Raw genomic sequence first — 19,152 nt, 5'->3', positions numbered from 1 at the left:
GATAATCAGTGACTTATTTTGTACTTTCTCTTGGCTAGTTTTTTTTTCTGGCCAAGTGGATGGTCACCAGTTTTAAACAGCAGCTTGTATATAAGATAGGAAGCAAAAAGACAGATCCTTCTACTACAAAACAATGGTAGGAGAAATTTCCCCTTGTATATGCTTATTAAAGGAGGAGTGAGAGCTGAAACAATATATTGAAACCTTTATGTCTTTGAAATTTGTATGTGCTAATCTCCAAAATGCAGTGAGATCGGTTAAAGGTTTAAATTTATCCAGGGACACAGGCACAATTCAGATCAATGCATGATCTTAAAACTGTTTTTCCTGTATTTTTAAACTAGTGGTTTCCTTGGTAACCAATACCACTCTAGGATTTAAATACTGAATTTTGAATATAAAATTTGAACTACCGGTACCCAATAATTTGAATTTTAAACTAGTGTTTATTCTAAATAGGAATTTCAAGTATCGATTAACATGAAGTGCCAGGGCTTAGTAAGAGCCAGTGTATACTCGTGCCCCAGCCTGGAACCAGTTTTCAAAACTCAGTTTCAAACCAGTAATATTTAAATTATTAATGGGGAAAATTGTCTCCATGAGCATGTACAGATTGCTTTTGTGGCAATCACAACTGTCGTTTCTACATGTTAACCTGATATCTTGAGTCAGGGCTTCCAATAGCATAGTTTTTCCAGAGATGCTTGAGTTGCAGGACTTACTTTTTAGAACTAAGTTCCATCAGTTATTGATAATGGAATACTAGTATCAAATTTTGAGTATATAGTACTTTCAGATGTTATTTGGAGAATGGCAAATGTTTTCATTGTTTCAGATACCATTAATGAAATGCCAGATGTTAAATATAAAACACTATGGATAAGCCATTACAAATGTCAGCAAACTGCAAATGCCACGGGCAGCCCATTCCTTGGGGTGGGGGGTAGATCTACAGCGGCTGCGCCACTACGTCTCCTCAGAGGCTTCCCGGCTGCCACAGAGAGAAAAAAGGCTTTTTTACAAAGAAAAAAAAGGGGAGAAATGCCCACTGCAAACAGCAAGGCTGTGCCACCGAAAAAGGTGCCGCAGCCATGCTGCAGCTCAAAGGGGCATTTCTGGGCGAAAGGGATTAGGAAGCTGACAGACATCAGCACTGGCCCTTGGAACACCTAGGAACGCTCCCCCCCCCCCAATGCCAGCGCTGCCTGCTGATTCTGGGATTTAGGTTCTGGCACACCGCTCCGGGCATTGTGTGTGCCACTTAGTATGTCATAAGTGCCTGTTATCCCTGGTTAAATGGGCACTTATGACGGCATGGGGTCACACTGGCTCCTATGGAGCTTTGCTCCCCTTCCCCCAGGAATGTGCTCTAAGTAGTCAGTTGTGGATGGTTTTCAGAGGTGTATCTTATTCATGTTGACTTTTACTTGAACAATTAGATTGCTTTCTAAGTAGCTAACAAAGCAAGGATGCTATTTATCGTTATATTTACATATCTATAAACTATATACTGCTTTCTCTATTTCTTCAGGGGGTTCTGATATTTGAAGTGACAGGTTGAGGCTGCTCTCTCTTCAGTAAATTTGCCTGTGGGAAGGAAGGTGCTCCATCTTGCCAGCTGAAATAGCAGACTGGTGGTACCTGTTGGTAGTTCTGCCTGTGCCTTGCTTATTAAAATTTTCTGCATTCCTATGTCTGGATCTGCTTACAAAGAAGCACCTTCGCCTGCTGTTTAAAGTAGTAATGCTCCTTGTCTATAACTTTATTGGTACAATACTACCTTTTTAATATGAGGTACTGACTTCCTTTACAGTAGAGCTTAGAAATGAACCAAACAGGCCCGACACAGAATGAGGTGTGGACTGCAACATCTGGTCTTGGAATATCCTGGGACACATCCCACAAAATTCAGGTCTGAAACATATGAACTCTTGGAGGAAAAGGAATTGTCTCTTTGCATTCCAGAGTGGACCTGAATGGAAAGAAAGGAGGGAATGTATAAATTGTTCAGAGGAAAAAATAATATCGGTTCTTGTAGGTTATCCAGGCTGTGTAACCGTGGTCTTGGTATTTTCTTTCCTGACGTTTCGCCAGCAGCTGTGGCAGGCATCTTCAGAGGAGTAACACTGTCCTTCAGTGTTACTCCTCTGAAGATGCCTGCCACAGCTGCTGGCGAAACGTCAGGAAAGAAAATACCAAGACCACGGTTACACAGTCCGGATAACCTACAAGAATCAAAGAAAAAATAATAATCGGAACAGATTGCATTTATTGGGAAATATACCTTTAACCCTGGCTGTGCAGAGTCCTGTATAGTCATTCTCCCAGGAGAACATCTGTGGTATCCTTTTATAACTAGTGACCGCTTAGATTTCTGATTGATGTGCCAGAGATCGGTGGTTGGGTCATAAGAATGATGGGAGCATTGAACTTGATATCTTTTCCCTGGTCAGTTCTAAATGCGTAAAATGAAATGAACAGGGGAAGAAGTGAAGATGAAAGAAGTTTGGATAGTTACGCACTCTCGAGCTTGGATGTATTTCTTTATATTTAGAATTTATTACATCTCGTGTTTGCTTTCCATTCCTTGGCTTAATAGCAATTATGGATTTATATTGCACGCCAGCAGTATTATTGTAACTGGGATTGTTGCATCGGCTGTTGGTCCAGAGTCAAGCATCCTGTTGGATAAGTACTGAAGTAGTGAGCAGCAGGGAGCGCAAAATGTGACAGTTTGGGGTGCTAATTTCATTAAAAGATTTTCCAAACATAGATTATGCCACAAATGTAGTTCAATGCCTGTATCAGAAATGCATATGCATGTATGTAGTATTTATGGCATGCACAGATGTGTGCTATATATTCAGTGAGTACACAGGGGGGAAATTGCTCTGAGAAGCTACATTTTTGACTTTGCAGGGGATCCTATATTGCATTGTAAGGGAGGGAAACTAGTAATAAGGAATTTCTTTACAAATACACAATGTGGGGCATCATTTCTGCCCAGAAGAATAACGAAGAATAATGTCTGTGGACAATCCTAGAGTGACAACAGACCCTACTTTTCTTGCTTCACGAGGCTTGACTACATGGGGCCAGCTGATTAACCCTTGCAGAATGGAAGCCCTCATCCTCAGTCTTCGACAGCTGTTAATTTTATTCATTGGATGAGCTATACCGTTGGGGAAGGCAAAAGAATTCTCACACTAAAGGAAATTCACCCCCTCCTTATTTCAAAGTAGGGTTACTTTCCATAGCCCCAGCAGCTCCTACTCACTGCATTTCTCTGCAGCTCTTTTGAACTGTTTCTCTAACTTCAAGAGGCTTTGGGAGAAAGTGGGAGTTGGAAGTAAAAGCAACAGCAGTAAAGGGGGGTGGGGGAGGAGTCTTTAGATGCTGTGCCGAACTTGAAAGCTGCATGATTTGAGTTTGCAAAAGATTTACAGTGGTCTGTGACAGCACAGTTCCTCCCACCAATGTTTTAGTCCATTCTGTAGCATGTTTGGAGAGTGACTTCTACCCTTGTCCAAGTGTTCAAGCTCTGCATCCAGTATTGCCTCCTGCTGTTTCTGTCCATCCCAGCACTTCACCACTGTAACATCTGCAGTTTATCCCATCTATGGCCATTTATGCATGGGAGGTTTAGCCTTGGATTTGCCACTCTCTAGATGCACATTTTTGCCATCCAAATTCTTAAAATTCAACTCCATGCAGATTGAGAATTCGGATGGGAAAAACGTGCATCTAGAGAGTGGCAAATACAAGGCAAACCCTCCCATGCATAAATGGCCTATATGCATTTGGAAGTGTGAGAGGGGTGAAGGGGAGGTGGCAATTTTGACCAGCCCGGGCAATAAAGGCCCGTCCCCAACAACGTACCAGGGGCAGGGGTCTGAACAGGGAGGGCTGTGGCAGCCACAGCAGCACTGTGACAAGGCACCGATGGCCAGTGTTCTCCCAGTGGCGGCAGCAACCTCCGCTCTAACCCATCCCACTCAGAAACAGAAACAGGTGGGTGGAAGGAGGCAAGGAGCCAATGACTGTGGCAGCGAGGTCCAGCCTGGAGACCTGGTTCTCACGGAGGCTCAAGGTGGCAACCCTTGGAGGGGTCCTTTTCTATTCCTTGGCTTTTAGGGGAAAGCAAATTATGAAATACAGGTGGGCCAAAGCCCACACAAAAATTGAGTGTCTGCATGTTAATTTGCGGAACATTTGTGGGAGGAGAGACCTGTCCTGTTCATACCTGTAGAGGAACTGCCTGAGAGGGAAGACATACCATTGCGACGGCATACCACAACTGGACCGCCAGAAGTGCCCCAATAAGGCCTCACACCAAAACAATAGTCTCAATTGTGGCAACTCCTGGAACAGTACTTGGACCTATTTTCCTCTGTGGTGGGTCAAACCTCTGTCGTTAATCATGCCACTGAAAGTGAGCCAGGACAAGGGGTTGCAGGTACCTCTCTGCCTCTTACCAAGGAAAGCCTGGGAGCCAGTTGGACAGCAAGTTCAGGACATGCTCATAGCAGACGTACTCATTGTTTCAACCAGCCCTGGAGAAGTCCCATCATCTTAGTACCAAAGCCTGATGGGAGCCTGTGGATGGGTTTAGGCTTCAAAGTGGTCAATAAGATCTCCTACTTTGGTGCTTATCCTATGCCCATGATTCCCCAACTCAAAGTAGCTTACATTGTCCTCCTCTTCTCCATTTTACCCTCACAACAGTCCTGTGAGGTAGGTTAGGCTGTGTGTATGATTCACCCAAGTTTACTCAGCACGCTTTCACAGCAGAGTAGGAATTCAAACCTGGGTCTCAGGTCCTAATCTGACACTCTTAACCACTATACCACATTGGTTTGGCTTGAAAGCCAACCCAGAAGTATTTCAAATAAATAAAAACAATAATAACTTCACATATACGGTAATTAACTGTGTGCTCCTTTTAGCAGCAGTAAAGCACCCATAGAGCTGATTTTGCTCTTATTTTCACCCTAACAGTGTAGAAAGGTTCTGGAATTTGATCAGGACTGTATTCCTTGAGGTTTTTCCCCGAAAGGTTTCCATGATAACAGTGGTATGCGTGATTGGTTGCTTCAAGTCTATGATCCATGAATAACATGCTTTTCCCACTTGCTTGCTTATAGGGTTAAAATGTCGGAAGAATATTTCTTTGTAGTTGTATGTGTGTGCTCTGAAAACGTGGGGAAATTTGCTTAGGCTGACAGTTGACATTGATATCTATATATTCTTGTTTCCTTTGCGTGGGGGAGAGATCCTAAAGGAATATTACTTCACAAGCTCAAATGGATTTTAGACAGAAACATTAACTTAATGAAACCATGTAGCTTAGTATTGTCATAATTGTCCACTCTGACTTGCAGCAACTTTCCAGCATCTTGGAGAACTGCCTGAGGTCCTTTTTTCTAGACTTTTTTAAATGAAAGATGGGATGGGGCAGGGAAAATCCAAAATTTCCTGCCTACAGAGCAGCTCTCCAGGCTTTGCTGCAAGCTTTCCCAAAACTTTTCAATAAAGAAGCTTTGGGAAAGAGCAGTGAAAAGTTGGGGAAAACCTGGGAGATACAAAAATACCCCACAATACTGTGGGGAAGCAAGGGAAAAACACTTCCCAACAGCATCAAACCTGGGGCAAACAACCCTTGTGGAAAAGGGGTGTGACTGTCGAACATTCAAAAAATAAAGTTGCAAATGGAGGATTCCCTGCCCATCTCCACATTCCATATTTCCGGTGGCTACAATTCTCTGCTCCTACTGCCACTGACTACTTAAACTGATGCTTTTTAAGTTCCTTCAATTCCTCTATTGATATTTTTAAAAGTTAAAGTGGGAAGCAAAATAAATAATGCAAAATGAGTAACAAGGCTTTTTCTACTTTTTCTAAGTAGAGTTATACCCTTCTGAGGACTTTGATTTCAGTGGACTTGGAAGAGCGTAACTCTGGTTAAGATGGCACTGCAGATATATTCTGGGTGCTGAATTTTTTATTCTCATAATACAGGCGTTTGCTTGCCATGGACTGTATGACTATTGTCCTACTCGCAAAAAATAAAGGTGTCCCAAATTTCTACCCCATGAAAAACAGAATTTATGACTATAATAAATTATGAAAACTGAATTGTGTATATCTACTTACCGGTAATTTGTGTCACCCCTATGCTCCCAGAAAGGAGTACTGAAGCTTTTCATTCACATCCTTTCTACTGCTAGAAACTTGCTTTTTCTTCAGTGAAACCTGAGAATTTCCAGGTACTGGATTTTACATCTGTTAGCAACTTCCTTAGTTGCTTAGTATATTGATGGGGGTAATTTGCTAAGCATGTCAACAATTATTAGAAGTTCTATGTAAACAGCTTTTTTTAAAAAACCACTGAGGATTTTTTTAAAGCACCGAGGAAGCACTTAGGCATATTGGGAACGTAAGGTGAAAACTATGTGATGTGGTCATAGGGCTTGGAAAGAATTGTCATGGGGAGAGGTTACTGTACCCAGGTCTTCCTGAGGTATTTCTTTGTCTTCTGAGGATTCTTTTGACTGGCACTCTTCCTTTTTATAGGGACGTTTGTGTCGGCCTTCACGGTACTGTGTGGAGCTCGAACTGACCTCCCTGACAGACACGTTTGCTGCGTCTTCTGGTTGAACATTGCTGCAGCGCTGATTCAGATCCTCACCGCCATTGTAATGGTTGGATGGATCATGAGTATATTTTGGGGGATGGACATGGTCATTCTTGCCAGTAAGTACAGAACATTAGTTTTTTTCCCAGCTGTCTTTTCTTATTATTGAAATTCAGCCGAGTCTGTTCATGGCAATTGATATTCCTGCCAAACTAATTTTCAACCACAAGTTATTCTCTTTTGATTCCATATGTTGGTGAGATCAGACTAAAATGTGGCTAAGTGTGGGGTTTGTTTCTTTGTCTCTTCCTCTATTCTTTCATCTTGATGAGATGCACTGGCTGTCCACTTTTCTTTCCAGTCTGATGCAACGTCAGGTTGGTTCATACCACCCCTTTCCCCTTTTATGTTCACTTCCTAAAATGGTCTTCTGAATACTAACATCTCATGGTAACAAGTAATGAAAACAATATATATATTTTTGGTTGGAGCTCGCCTTTGAGTCTTCATTCAGTTATTGCTGAACACTTGTACCAAAGAGGCAATACTCTTTCATTTGCAAGCCTATTATGCCATTAAAAAAACAACAGCTAAAGTTCATTTCAGAGTTTCCATGTATTTTAGTGAAGGAAAACTAGTTTCTTTTTGGGAAAGGTAAGTTTAGGGTCAGAGTGCTGAAAAATTTCACCACATCTGATAATTCTACAAAGAGAATAACAGGTGGGTTGCCATTGCCTTCCTCTGCACAACAACCCTGGCATTCCTTGGTGGCTTCCCATCCACGAACTAACCAGTCCCCCCACCCACACTGCTTAGCTTCTGAGAGCTAACAAGATCAGGCTAGCCAGGTCAAAACCTAAACAAAATAGGTACTAAAAAATACAAGCTGAGCATAACAGAAACAGGCAAAATAGTCCCTGATCTTGCTTTGGAGAGCAACTGTTTCTACCAGTTCTCCAACTTCATGCCAAGTTTAATTAACTTCCACTAAAAATGTTCCACACTTTTGCAGAACTGTCTTCAAACTGTTCCTTGATCCCTGCCATTAACTGCCAGAGGGTGTTGCCTTCCCGAACTCTGGTGAATATGGTATTCCAAAGGCTAGAGAGAGGCTCCAAGCTATCAAGGAACTGCCTGCACATAATTTGGAAGATTCTGTAACTGCCTCCAGGGAAGTATCTTGTGAAAAATCTAGGGAAAGCTTTTAAAATCTATTGTTGCTTTTAAAATAATAATAATATTAATAATAAATAACACTAACAAGTGAAATCATAATTCGTTTGGAAGTTCATATTCTTGAGTCCCCCAGTTCCAGATATCATCAGCATCTCTGCATCAATTGGAAGTTTGCACTGGTTCAGTTCAAATGGGTAGCACCCACGTGGGTTTTCAATCTCCCACCTTCCTATGTGTACATGGGTTCTCTATTCCTGTTCTTCTGTCTTGTTGGTTTGTGGGCAAGAATCTCAAATGATATGACTTACAGGGATTGTGTGTTCTTTCACGGTTGGATGTTAATGACTGGCAGGCTGCTGACCCTCAAGGATTTATTGGTGAGCTGTAATTAGTTATATGCAATTATTCAGTCCACTTGTCGCTCCAAATCTATACCTGTCAGCAATTACAGAGCTGCTTAGTGTTTGGCAGAGCAGAACTTGATGAGGCCCTAGCCCACGTTTGTTCTTCCATAGAGTCACTGAAGCACAGGTCTGCCACCCCTGCATGTGAAAGGTGGGTGGACAGCAACTTTTGATAAGACACACAGGAATTAATAGAACCAGTTATTTGACTGAAACTTTAACTGACTAAGCCTTTTGGAAGAAAGGTTCACGTGGATAGTGTATTTTTAATGTCTATTATGCTACCCCGTGCATAAATCAAGACACAAAACCGATTACAATGATGATTTTTATTGAATCACAAGATTTTACCCTCTTTCCAACCACTCCATCAGGCAGGAGAGGAATATAGGCAAAAGGTTGCTGTTCTGGGGTTTTCTGAAACACCTTGCTATCCCTTTTATGAATTTCAGCATTAATTGTGATCCCCCAAGTGGCGGACATTATTCTCAACTTACACATGTGTAGATGGAAGCACACTGAAGTTGTACCTCATGAGTAGAAGCTAGCTAGCTCGCCAGCCAGTGTAACTAGCAAAATAATCCAGAAATAGAGATCTTTAGTTTTCTTGGTCTAACGAACAGTACTCATATGTCTCTCCTGGGGGATGCCATCATATGTCATGGAATGAGTCAAATTAGCTGCCCACTCAGACAGTGATCCTTGTCAAAGCTAATTTCATGATTTCTGAAGAGCGGAGAGCACAGCAATTCAATTTGCCTTAGACCTGGATGGTTCATTTTTCTGAGGGGAAAAAAAAAAGCCCTGGTTAAAGTTGGCATGGCTACTTCACGTGCTAAGCATCAGATGCAATTGTTAGAGCAACAGTACTTACTTTGCATGTTGAATGTTGGTGACCACTTCTTAAGAGGTGCTGGTCAAAAGAGGTACTTCATTGTAATCTGCAGTTTTATCCCTGCCCACTGCGCAGTTCATTTGCTGGTGCAGGGCTATCTGGGAGGGTCAGCTAATGATAAGTAATCATAACCAGAAGTCAAAGAAAAACACTACAACTTATTCAAAAGAAGAAGAGTTGTGGTGGTAACTGGCCACGACTTATTTATTTAACTCTATGAACAGCTGTAAGGATTGGCGCAGCATCTGGGGCAGGATCCCAAACATCTGCCGACCCCAGTGTGGACTGATGTTGTTCCTACTCCAGCGGTCCCGCTGGAATAGCTGGGGATGGCAGTACCGGGATGTACCTGACGTGAGCCACTCGGTAAAATTCCCACTGCCACCTAGGGAGAGAGACCATTCTGGCCACCCCAGAAATGGCTTGCCTTACCTCCATGCCTCTCCCATAAATCCCTTATTGCAATTCCCTGTAGCAGAGGAAAGGGGCTCGCAGGCTGCTTTCCTCCTAAAATGGATCCTGCCTGATGCTCACCCAGCCAAATAGCTGCTTGTCAGCAATGGGTAACTAACTTCCAGTGCATTTTAACTAGTAAGGTTTTGTGAGAGGCGTAAATCGGAACTTCCATAATCTCTACGGTTGTTCCAGCATCATGGCATCTCTGACCATATGACACAGAGTGGGTGGAGTTTGGCACTGAAAGGATTGCATCAGCAGGCAGAAAGTTCATGAGATGATTACAATAGGTGGATGGGATAAGAATTTGGGCTGCCCTGAAGACTAAAGCGGGGTTTGCATCCACCTGCATGTATGCTTGCATGTCCCATCTCTTCTCCAATCTATGTTCGAATGTATTGTGGGGAGATACTGTGGTATCCTCCCACAGTACATCCGGGTAGAAAGTTAGTCGTAAATTAGCAATAAGAAATTTCATAGTCTGTTAAAGGAGAAAAATTTCCAAGCCGCATATGCTATGCTTTTACTTAGTTTCTTTTACTTAGTTTCTTCTATATGTGTTTAAAGACTCTTGATAGTTACATTTCCCCCTTTTCTCTCTTTCATGCTTCTTTTGCCTCTTCTAAATGATCGACAAAGTTTCACAAGGTATGCTTTTCTCAGTTCCTTGCAAAGCTTAGCACTGCTATTTGAAGCAAAGTTAATTGGAAACCAGAATGCAGGGTAGGGCTGGAGGGTCTTAATCCACAACCAGTGTATGTATGTCAGAGAAGAGAATTGTGCCCTGCATCTCTGTGTTTTTCAATCTGTGGACTTTAAAATCGACGCTCTGCTTATGAAACACAAATGAATGTTTGTTCTATTCCCTACCTGGCAATAGCCCTTATTCTGGGTGATTACCAAAGATCATGTCTGTTTTTATTTATTTATTTATTACATCCAGATCAGGGTTGGGGTTTTTTTTGAGAACCCGTAGAAACCCTACTGTTGGATTGCTGTAAATTCTCGGCCTCCATCCTAATCCCTGATTCTGTCTGCTCATTCAAATTTTTATCTTGCAGCCTTGAATTTTAACCAAACTCTTTTTTAAAACAAATTAAAAAATAATTCTGAGACTCCTAGGATGTGGGATTTGGTAGCAGGTAGCTGATACCCAGTTCTATACTCAGAGCACCATTACAGAATATCCATGGCCTTGCTTTAGTTATCTCTATGAAAATAAGTGAGAGAGTTCTCTCCCTGTCAATTCTGCAACTTCTCGTACCAGCTTCATGCAATCTTACAGAACTTCAGGGGGAGCAGGCTGTTTGTTTTGTTGCTGAAATTATGATGCAAATAAATAATGGTTTAATCTCTTTCCATTTTGCGTGGCTACAGAAAACATAGCATCGTAGTTCTGAGTGAGTGCAGTGGCAGTAATACCATTTTTGTCTAATCTCTCTCTCTCTCTCTCTCCTCTCTCTCTCTCTCCCCCCCCCCCCCCATCTGTCTGTCCAGCGGAACGAAGGTGCAGAGCAGCGGAGAGTGACCTTCACTGATCACTTTTATAGCACACCCCACCCCAGAGGTGCTGCCACATGGATTCTTGGACTGGCATAACCAACACACTGTTGTGGCAGCCAAGCCATTCCAAAAGCAGGAGGTAGCCACTGGTCTAAACAGAGATGTCACTGAGGAAGATGGTGGTTGATCGGACATAGATGCAAGGGGGCCACCTGGTAGCTAGAGATGCCATTTTCTCCATCCAGAAACATTTCACCTCCTTTTATGGCTTGCTGAAGAAACAGCCATGCTGTGACTATCAAAGAAGCCGGGGAAGTATTTATAGATACATGTACAGGATGTAAAAACAAATGTGATGGGATCACCTGTATTTCAAGAGACCTTGCTTGACTATTATCTTGGGTGCAGAAAGGTTCAAATGTGTAGCCTTCCCTGCTGTGTGTGTGTGTTATGTATTTTGTGTGTGTGTGCAATTTTTAATGGTGCTTGTTGAAGATCAGTTTCTGCAGCCATCGTAAGATTTTGCTTGCTGCTTTTGTAAATCCTGTTTCATTGTTTAAGGTAATTCAGGCTCAGCTGTTTATGCATCCTGCCAGCTTAATGCTGAAAAGAAGTTCTGATCTGTTATCTGCCAGGAAGCAAGAAGCTGGCTCTTGCCAAGATCCGTCACTCCATGGTGTTGTGTTCTTGGGTGGGAGGGGAGGAACAACTTTTACAAGATTTACGGGGTTGCATTCTTACTGTATTTATGGGGAGTAGGGAAAGATAATAAAGATTTTCTTTCATCAGCTGCCAAAAGAGACTTTACCAATTCACTATAACTGTGCTCTTGAAATATATAGATTATATTTTCCAGCGTGTGTGCAATACTACTGTAGTTGCTGTCCACTTCCCTGCACACAGATGCAGCAGAGGGCACAACATAAGCACTCCGTGGACACATACCAGTGACATGACGTTTCTGTAAAGGGTTAAATGAAGCAAAATAGTTTCCTTGCAGCATTCCCTTACACATGCCTCTAGGTCAGAGGCTGTCATTGCTGCAAGCCCAGTTGCTTCGGTTGACAAGGTCCACGAAGCATAATGGGAAGGGGCTGTGGCTCAGTGGTAGAGCATCTGCTTGACATGCAGAAGGTCCCAGGTTCAATCCCCGGCATCTCCAGTTAAAGGGACGAGGCAAGTAGATGATGTGAAAGACCTCGACCTGAGACCCTGGAGAGCCGCTGCCAGTCTGAGTAGACAATACTGACTTTGATGGACCAAGGGTCTGGTTCAGTATAAGGCACGTTCATGTGTTCATTTCAGGTAGAACATGTGGCCTAAGGCTTGGAGCATCCTGGGCAGCTTCATGGCTCCTTCATTCGTTTTTAATCAAGGGTGTGATTAATGAGCAGTCTCAGTCCTCTGACCCTCTAGAATGCTTCGTAAGTCATTATAAAGACAGTGTGTTAAATTTGGACTAGAGAGACCTGAATTCAAATGCAGCCTCAGCTATGAAGCTTGTCAGTCGAGCTTGACCTATCACAGACTCATGTTCTCATAGAATTGTTTTGTCTGAGTTGGAGAGGGGGGAAGCATTTATGCCATCTTGCATTTTTAGGAGGAAGGTGGAATGAAAGAGGAAGCGGGCCCACATTTTTGTTTATATTTCTACTATGACAATTATTACATGAAAGGCTTACCATTAATATGATGTCAGCTGCCTTTCTTCCCTATACTTTGTTTTCAGTATCTGGATTTCTTTTGACTGCAGAGTAATAAGGAATGACAGTGTTTCCTAAATCTTCATTGTTTAATTTATATGAGTTTTTTCATAGTCTTGCATTCCTTATCAAACCATGGGCTATAGAATTTTCAGTTTCTTGACAGTTTACAGGTAAAGGCTGGCATTAATAGTTCTGATAATTTAACCAGAATTACAGAAGAACTTTTCGCATTCTGTTTTTTTCCCCAACTTGTTGACAAGTATCTGGGCTTCAGGAGTTTCAAAAACAGCAGCAGCTCTAGCTTCCACATGAGAAGACAAACAGGCTGGCTTCAGTAAGTTTCCCTATTGATAAAGGGGAACCTCATGGGCTAATGACAAGACCCCAAAGTCTCCTTCAATTGCAAGCAAAAGAGGTAGATGATCACATCCATAATAAGCTTCAACTTGCAATTTCATGTTGCATGGAACGCAGTATCGGAATTAAAACCTTGGTGGCCTTAAGCACAGCTGCTCTGTCAAGTGTCTGCAGCTGCTCAACTGAGACACCTCTTCCTCACACTTGCCAAGCAGGTAACAAGATCTGTTTCTAATTGAAGGACAGCTTTTATTCCCAGCTGCAATTTATGCAGTCAGAGATCTGGTCTTTGTCAGATTAACAGTGCAATCTTCAGCAGAGATAACCTTTCTAAGTCTACTAGAGTCGATAGGCTTAGAAAGAAGAATATAACTCTGTAGAATTGCACTGTAAATGTGCAATTAGTTTGCTACTAAACACTTGTCTAATTCCAGGGGAGTAAATAGGATCACCCCATTTTTATTGCTGAGCTGGCATCTGGGGGAAACTATGGCATTATCTGAAAGAATTCAGGAGTCTCCGGTTTAGCGCTGAGAATAGCTTGAGGCCATTTCAAATGATGCAGTCCACCATGCAGAGGCTGCTGACAAACACTTCTGCATGGCTACTCAGTATGTATGGGTGGTAATATTTGAAGTGTACTTGCTACACGGATGGGTCTGATTTCCTGGGCAGACACCACACCCATTAGCAACTGGCAATGTGGAGGGGTAGACTGTTACAACTGGGACTGCCCAGCCTATTTCTTACTGCAGTTTTTAATCACTGCTTTAGTTTCTCCTTGTAAATTTAATTTTTGGATTTCATGCCACTTTGGGTACAAGGTGTGGAAAGAGAGCTGTTAATAAAGAAGGAGGGGGGTTCAGATGTTGGGATTCCCATATAAGAATTACTATATGTGGAAGTCTTCCCCCACCCCCCAACAGCCACCTGAAGCCCAAATTAGACATTGATGTGTAAAATGTGATTGCTACAAGGACTTGCAGCAAGACAGTAGCTGCATGTTCCCTGTGGGAACTCAGTTCTGAAGTGCTGCAGGGACCTCATTCACGTTAAGACTATAGGGCAGGGGGGGCCTTCAACTTTCCCCTCTGTGCTGTTTTCCTGACCCAAAATGGACCTGGTAGGCTGTTGTTTGCCCTGTGAAGGGACTGCAAGGGTGTAATGGTTCAGCAATCCCTCCTAGGAAAGAAATGGCCAACTAGAGCAATCTCTTACTTTGAATCAAGTCTACACACCACCCTAGGTATGCCTATATGCCCAGGGTCACTGCCTTGGGGACCTTGAGTTGGGTAGAAAGGCGGCATAGAAAGGTTTGACATAAATATACAATCCAAAATTCACTAGCGGGGAGCAAGTAAATCTGCATGCTACCAAGAAGTTTCCTTGGACCAGTCACACACTCTCAGCCCTACTGCGCAGGGTTGTTCCAAGGATAAAGCGCTGCCCTGAGCTTCTAGGAGGAAGAGTGGAAGAAAAGCATACAACATCCACTAGGTGTTCCTGAGTAAAATTATATTGCAAGCCAGCTAGTTGTCGTCCTTGAATCTTCTTGAGAATGGCAGACTGTAAACACTGTAAAATAAAATAAATTTTCTATACTAGCTACGGCAGTTCTTGAGATTGCAAAAGGAAGAGTAAAGGCTTGCTGTGTGCTGAGGCCCCCATCCCATCAGCCTGTCAATTTGGTCCCCTGGGAGACAGTTTCAGGCACCTTGCCTTGCTGTTGCTCTGAGCCCTTCATCTCTCTGAGAGGGCTAGGAGTGAGTGCAGGGGATATCCTTAATCCATGCCTGTGAAGGATCAGGTAAGCCCTCACTGGGCCTTCAGCTCCATCCCTCCTCCTACTCCTCCCTCAGAAGCCTGAAAGGCCCTTCCAGCCTATCCTCCATCACTCATGGCAACTGTCCTGACCCCCAAGGGGCTTTTCCAGTCAACCGTGCCATGGGCAGTTGCCAGGGCAAAGCTGAGCCTTCCTGAGGGGCCCGCCAAGCCAGTCCCTCCCCTAGTGGCTCATCTACAGCCATGGCAGGTGTGAGGCTGATGCCTCATGATATGGAAAGGGCCATCAGAAGGGGTGCCATTCCTCCTGCTGCCTCAACTACCATCTCTAGGTCTTCCCCTTATAAGATAGGGGCCTTGACACACCCACACACCCACAACTGTGTGTGAATAACAGAATATTAGTAGCATCTTAAAGGATGCAGTCTGCACCAAACATTAAATTGCTTTAATAGGATTAATGGAATTTAACATGTGGCTGGATTATGTCCCAGCTGTTTAAAGTCACAACTGTAATACATTAATATTGGTTTCTTTTTGATCTTCACTGCAAAGAATAGACATTTCCTTTTATGTTTTAAAGCAATATGGCTTTTAAAAATAGAATCTTACACAGTTGAAAGAGACGTAGAAGAAATTTGGTTGAATGATAGATGCCATTTACGTTTCTTTGTTATAGTGCTGGGGATCAGGAAGGAAGGAAGCCAGATGCTCTTGTCATTACATTAAAATTCAGATGCAGAGGAGTTCTTCCATCATTTTCCCACTGTGAGAAAAGTTTTACACTTGCAAGCGTTGATCTGGTCAGGAATTCTGTGTAACTGCTGCCTCTGCCTTTAAAGCCAAGTGGACAAGATCATCAGAATCAGGGGCATTACAAGTAATTACTCAAGGGAATTTGTTCCCAGTTTGAAATGTAAACCTTTCTGATCATGTGTGCCACACTGAACAATAGACACTGAACAGTATAGGATGTGACAAACCAGAGGGGGGTGGTTGTAGCTCATTGCATCGTAAGGAATATTAAAAATTGATTTGTTAAAAAAATTAAGCCTGAAAAACATTTCGCAGTATGGTCATAGTTGCTGCATCCCAGGTAACTGGAGTTGTAAGGTAACTGGTCAAATAATATTCTGATGTGGGGCTAGCTACTGTGGTCTATCAAACTAGCGTATTCACTAAGGCTGGAAAATCTTATATTCTAATAGCAAAGTTGGCCAAATCTTTGGATGCTTAAATCCAGCGACTGGATCTGCGAACAGGCAAGACTGATCTTCCCACAAATCTGAAAAGCGCTCCAGGTCTGCAGAAAAATCTGAAATCTAAAAAATAAAATAAAATTGGGAGCTTAAAAAACAAATAATAAAAAGGGTGCATGTAGCTTTAAAAAGCGGGTCCCCTCAGCGGCTGTTAGGGGGCAACCACAGAATTCCAGGCTTCAGTTTCTGTAAGTAGAAGGCAGGGAGAGGGGACAGGGTCCTTCCCAGAGCTATTTTGGTCTCTGAGGAAGGACTCATTGGGGCCAGGCCTGGGCCTGGCAACAACCACTGGGTGACTTGTTACTACTCAACTTGCATGATTCAACTAGGCCTGGCTCCTCCAGGGAAACTAGGATTGCCAACCTACAGATGGGGGCTGGAGATCACCTGGAATTACATCTGCTCTTCCCAAAGTCATCAGAGGGGTGTTGGTGAGTGAAACAGCCATGCATAAAAGACCTGGATGTCTGTGATGCCGGCTGATCAGAGGCAGATAGTGTAATCAGGAAGCCAGTCCAAGGTCAGGCACTGTTTTAATCCAATCCAATTCCTAAGCGTCACTATCAGAGGGGCAATCCAAATTCAGGATCAGGTCCAGTGCCGAGGTCAGGGTAACAGCAGTTCAGAGAGGTTCAGGTGATCAAGAAGCAGACAGTACATGATGCGGTTGCAACTAGTTGCTCCCACACAAAGCTTGTTTTGCTTCCTGCTTCGATCTTGTTCAAGTAGCAGGCCAGCTGTTGCTAATTAAGCAAGCCTGGTGGAGCACATCAATCATTATCACTGATGGCTAGTGATAGTGATAACCACTGACTCATTAACCTCTTGCATTGCCACTCTGAGCCTTTGCTACCAGAGGCATCCGGTGGTGGCGCTGGCTGTGCCTCGGCCTCAGGAAGAAGAAGAAGAGTTGGTTTTTATATGCCTTTCTCTGCCACTTAAGGGAGAATCAAACCGGCTTACAATCACCTTCCCTCCCCACAACAGACACCCTGTGAGGTAGGTGGGGCTGAGAGAGCTGTGACTTGCCCAAGGTCACCCAGCTGGCTTTGTGTGGAGGAGTGGGGAAACAAATCCAGTTCACCGGATTAGCCTCCGCAGCTCATGTGGAGGAGTGGGGAATCAAATCAGGTTCTCCAGATCAGACTCCACTGCTCCGAACCACAGTTCTTAACCACTACACCATGCTGGCTCTCTTCAGGAACAGCTGAATCCCCTGAGCCAGGAGGCTGGGAATATGGTGAGGTCTCTTCGACTTGCGGCTGCTCTGGAGCCTGCTGCTTTTCCTCCATTCCCAGCTTGCTTTTGGCCTCTATCTCTTATTCATTTGAGGATGTCTCTGCAGGCTGTCCCATGACACTGGATTTCAGTTGTAATTCTGGGAGATCTCGTCCAACCTGGAGGTTGGTAACCCAAGGCCTGGAAGCAACCTCTGGGTGACTTGATACCACCCGACTTGCATGACTTTACTAGGCCTGGCTCCATGCTACTGTTCAACCGCAGCCACCCTGTGAAAATCAGTGTGATGTAGCAGAGCATTAGAGTAGGGTCTGGGAGACCCAGGTTTGAATCCCCATCTTGCTGTGGAAGTTCACTGGGTGATTTTGGACCAGTCACATACTTCCAGCCTAACCTACCTCCCAGGGTTGTTGTATGGATAAAAAGGAGAGGAGAATAATGGAAGAAAAAGAGTTGGTTTTATATGCCAATTTTCTCTACCTTTTAAGGAGAATCAAACCAGCTTACAATCTCCTTCCCTTCCTCTCCCCACAACAGACACCTTGTGTGGTAGGTGAGACTGAGAGCTCGAAGAGAACTGTGACTAGGCCAAGGTCACCCAGGTGGCTTCATGTGTAGGTGTGGGGAAACTAACCCGGTTCACCAGATTAGAGTCCACTGCTCTTAACCACTATACCATGCTGGCTTTCTGCTTTAGTCCCCACTAAAGGCCGAGAAAGGGGAGGGGATATAAGGGTTGCCAGGAGGAGAGAAAGGAAATAGTGTGGAGAGGAGGATACAGGGGAGTGAGGCGCCACCCCACAAGTCCTTGAGGAACTGTAGTTGGGAGATCTGTTATGATCTTCAGGCCCCGCCTGGAGGTTGGCAACCCTAGAAAGACAGGGAAGCAGGAAAAGGGGAGAGACTATGGGGTCTTTCAGGAAAGAGAAAAAGAAAATAGTGTGAGAGTGGGGAATTAGATGCTTCCCGCAAGTCCTTGCAGGTTCCCACTTGTTCTTTCATATTTCCAGGTGGTAGCTTCAAATTTCAGATGGCAGCCCTCACAGGCTGGGAGGTAATCCAAATTTGTAAGTAGCAGCAGCAAATCTTGGAAGTCAGAATCCAGCCCCAACTATCACATTTTATGTTACAAAACCCAATGGATTATTTTTACTGCAATGCATTTTACCAAGCTGAGAGGATGTATCTCAATCATTTTTGTGTGGTATGTGTTAAATAGATGATATACTGTTTGCTTTGAACAAAAAACTTCAGTGCAATATCTTGTAATTTTCCATACATTGTATTAGTGCAAATAATAGCCCAAAGGATGAAGAAGGGATTTATAGATACAAGGGAGGGGGAAGGGTCAGTGGGTGAGAAGAGACATTGGTGGGCATCATTAGGTATGAGTGTGTCTCCTGAGATGCAGTCTCGGTACTGGATGTGTGCATGACAACCTCTTCCCCCAGAGTTGTTCCATAGCTTAGAAGTGTGACTATTACAACCATGTGGGCAGAGCTAATTGTGTGGGTCTTTCTCATATGAATGACACCTTGACAGCATAGGATTATTCCCAGGAGCTCATCCCACACAGTTTTCCATGAAAATACATGAGGGGAGGGGCCTGGTCTGTCTCCCCTAAAGGCATTCCCCTAATCGCTGTCGCCTGTTTCCACTCACTGCTATAGCCACCCGAATTTTTCATTGCTGAAATATGGATCCAGTAGCCCCCAGCTATCCAGGTCTATTTTTGGCAAGA

At 43.6% G+C, this 19,152-nt stretch overlaps 1 protein-coding gene and 1 non-coding gene across 2 annotated transcripts in view; both read left to right on the top strand.

Annotated features, from left to right (window-relative positions):
* Window positions 1-11,160, top strand: part of STUM (stum, mechanosensory transduction mediator homolog) — a 60,140-nt gene extending 48,980 nt beyond the window's left edge. The window contains exons 2-3 of the mRNA XM_056853648.1: window positions 6,574-6,753; window positions 11,063-11,160. Of these exons, the coding sequence (XP_056709626.1) occupies window positions 6,574-6,753; window positions 11,063-11,103 (221 nt within the window). The 3' untranslated portion in view covers window positions 11,104-11,160. The remainder of the gene's footprint in view (window positions 1-6,573; window positions 6,754-11,062) is intronic.
* Window positions 11,161-12,158: 998 nt separating this feature from the next.
* On the top strand, window positions 12,159-12,230 carry TRNAV-GAC (transfer RNA valine (anticodon GAC)). Its single transcript has one exon. It is a non-coding gene; the product is annotated as a tRNA-Val (tRNA).
* Window positions 12,231-19,152: the final 6,922 nt, after the last annotated feature.

Source organism: Euleptes europaea, chromosome 7, assembly GCF_029931775.1.
Source record: "Euleptes europaea isolate rEulEur1 chromosome 7, rEulEur1.hap1, whole genome shotgun sequence".
Taxonomy (NCBI): Eukaryota; Metazoa; Chordata; class Lepidosauria; order Squamata; family Sphaerodactylidae; genus Euleptes; species Euleptes europaea.
This window is presented reverse-complemented; position numbering and strand designations above follow the sequence as displayed.